This window comes from Eimeria acervulina, genomic scaffold (assembly GCF_000499425.1).
Source record: "Eimeria acervulina Houghton genomic scaffold, Eah_scaff2925, whole genome shotgun sequence".
NCBI classification, from domain to species: Eukaryota; Apicomplexa; class Conoidasida; order Eucoccidiorida; family Eimeriidae; genus Eimeria; species Eimeria acervulina.
The window spans coordinates 1-1,947 of NW_013547876.1; the positions used below are offsets into that span (position 1 = coordinate 1).

The following is a 1,947-nucleotide window of genomic DNA, read 5'->3' on the forward strand; positions in this document are numbered from 1 at the left end:
CGCAGCAGTGCGGGGGTGTCTGGCAGACTGGAGAGGAGGCTGAGCTCAAGGTCTGCCCTGAAAGATCCCTGTGGTTTCATTCTTTCGCCTGATGGTTGTTGTTCCGTTTCGTGTTCTACATTTTGGCGGCGGTGCGCCAACTTGTTTCGTGCTGTCACCGCCGGGCTTGTCACTCCTTCTCTAGTGTACAGAGCCACCTCTTCCTCTATCACTTGCTGAACGAACAGCTGTTGCTGCCGTTCATTCGCATAGTTGATGCAGAGCTGCTCGAGCCCGTTCTCCAGCCCAAATGACTCAAACCCGTAGATATCAAGGACTGAAGGGCATGACGCACATACGAGGACAGCTACGATGCGGGCGTTTCCTTTTCCTGGATACCCTTCCGACTCACGATCATGAGCACAATAATGAGCAGCTGGTCACAATGACACTGAATAATGGCAAATATGAAGGTTCATCACTAACATGTAGGGAAGGGATTGCAAGCAGTGTGCAAGGTAGTGTGGTCGGCAAGTGCTGGAGCGCCGCATCTAACGATTCATGCTTACTGCCAATTGTCTTGCTCCCCTTGATAGTTTCCAAATGCTGCTGTCCATGGTTTGCTAAATGTCGTGCAACACTTTCGTTTAGTCGATGCACTATATGATCAAAAAGGCGGCTATATATGAACTTGATTAGAGAACAACGGGCAGTGATGCTTTGCTGTTCATTCCTGTGTGTGAACAGAATGTCTCCTTTCAAAAGCATACGACGACACTGTAGCAAACGTTCGAGTTCCTCTTCCTCTATGCCAAGCAAGAAAGCTGCATTCTTGAGTGCCTCATGAGCGTCTGCGTCCTGCACTTGCAAAACATCCCCGTCGCCTCTTATAAGAGAAACATTGGACAGATTGAGGAGCCCGGCTAGCAGCTGCAGCAACTCAGTGATTTCAGAAGTTGAGAATTCTGCAAGCTGGAAGCCCTTCATCATTAACTCAAAATTTTCCTGTACAGAAAAGCGCATATGCAAAAGGAAGTGCAAGCTCCTGTAAGCATTGTGCGGCATCTAGAAGCAGCTGGCTCCAGAGATGTGAAGCGGTGGAATAAACTGGCTGAACCATCCACCATAATCGTATTTATATGCACCATATACGGCGCCTAGTTGAATCTAGGGGATGCAAGCGTTATGCACAGACGCCTTGCGGACCTGGTCTACTTCGGGCGGAACCCAAGCATTGCCTTCAGCGTCATCTACTCCGCTGAGGTGAGCAGTGTTCTGTTCTTTGTAGAAGAGCTTCTGCAAGAAGTTATGAGAGTCTGCAGGCCTTAACATGCTGTAGGCCCCCTCGCCACTGGTCAACTTCAACGACCTGCGTAGCCCTTCAGTAGTCCCTGGAATAAGTCGCAAGAGGAAGAGGGAGGCTTACGCAATATGCGCTTCACATATGTTAATACGGCTCTATCCACAGGTTCCTTATCGTTCACATAAATGGAAACCAGTCATAGTTACTTGATGCTGGAAATAGACTGGGAGTTTCCCGTTCTATGGGAACCACATATCACCTCTAATGCAAGATGTTTCATACCTCTCAAAAGCTGATGGAAGACATGGAAGTTCCTGTCGCCTCTTTTGTGTGCGGTGATGCGGGAGGCTTCCAGCAAATATGTTCTCAAACTCCCACCCCTAAGAAGGCCTCCGCCGTCAAAGTGGAGAAGCGTGAGTCGACCGATTCGGCTGCTGTTGTGATTCCTTCTTGTGGCAGCGTTTCCGAAGGATTCAAAAATAGCATTGCAAGAAACGATCCTTTTCTGTAGCTCTGTTGCTTCTTGTAGCGTCTGTACACCTCCAAGAAGTGCTGCAACCTCCGTCCGCTGGCCGGATACAGTCTTCGGCGCGCCTGAATCGCCGTGAGAACCTGTTGCACTGCCAGAAGCGCCCGCCAGTGTGTCATTAGGAGATGTGGATACG

The 1,947-nt window shown here is 49.6% G+C and overlaps 1 protein-coding gene across 1 annotated transcript; it reads right to left on the reverse strand.

The window, feature by feature from the left end:
* Nucleotides 1-28: 28 nt before the first annotated feature.
* Nucleotides 29-1,370, reverse strand: EAH_00067820 (hypothetical protein; the record flags this gene model as incomplete). Its single annotated transcript, XM_013392410.1, has 3 exons — nt 29-316; nt 750-984; nt 1,186-1,370. Coding segments are annotated over 3 exons (708 nt in total), but the record flags the coding sequence as incomplete, so codon positions are not given.
* Between the last annotated feature and the right edge of the window lie 577 nt (nt 1,371-1,947).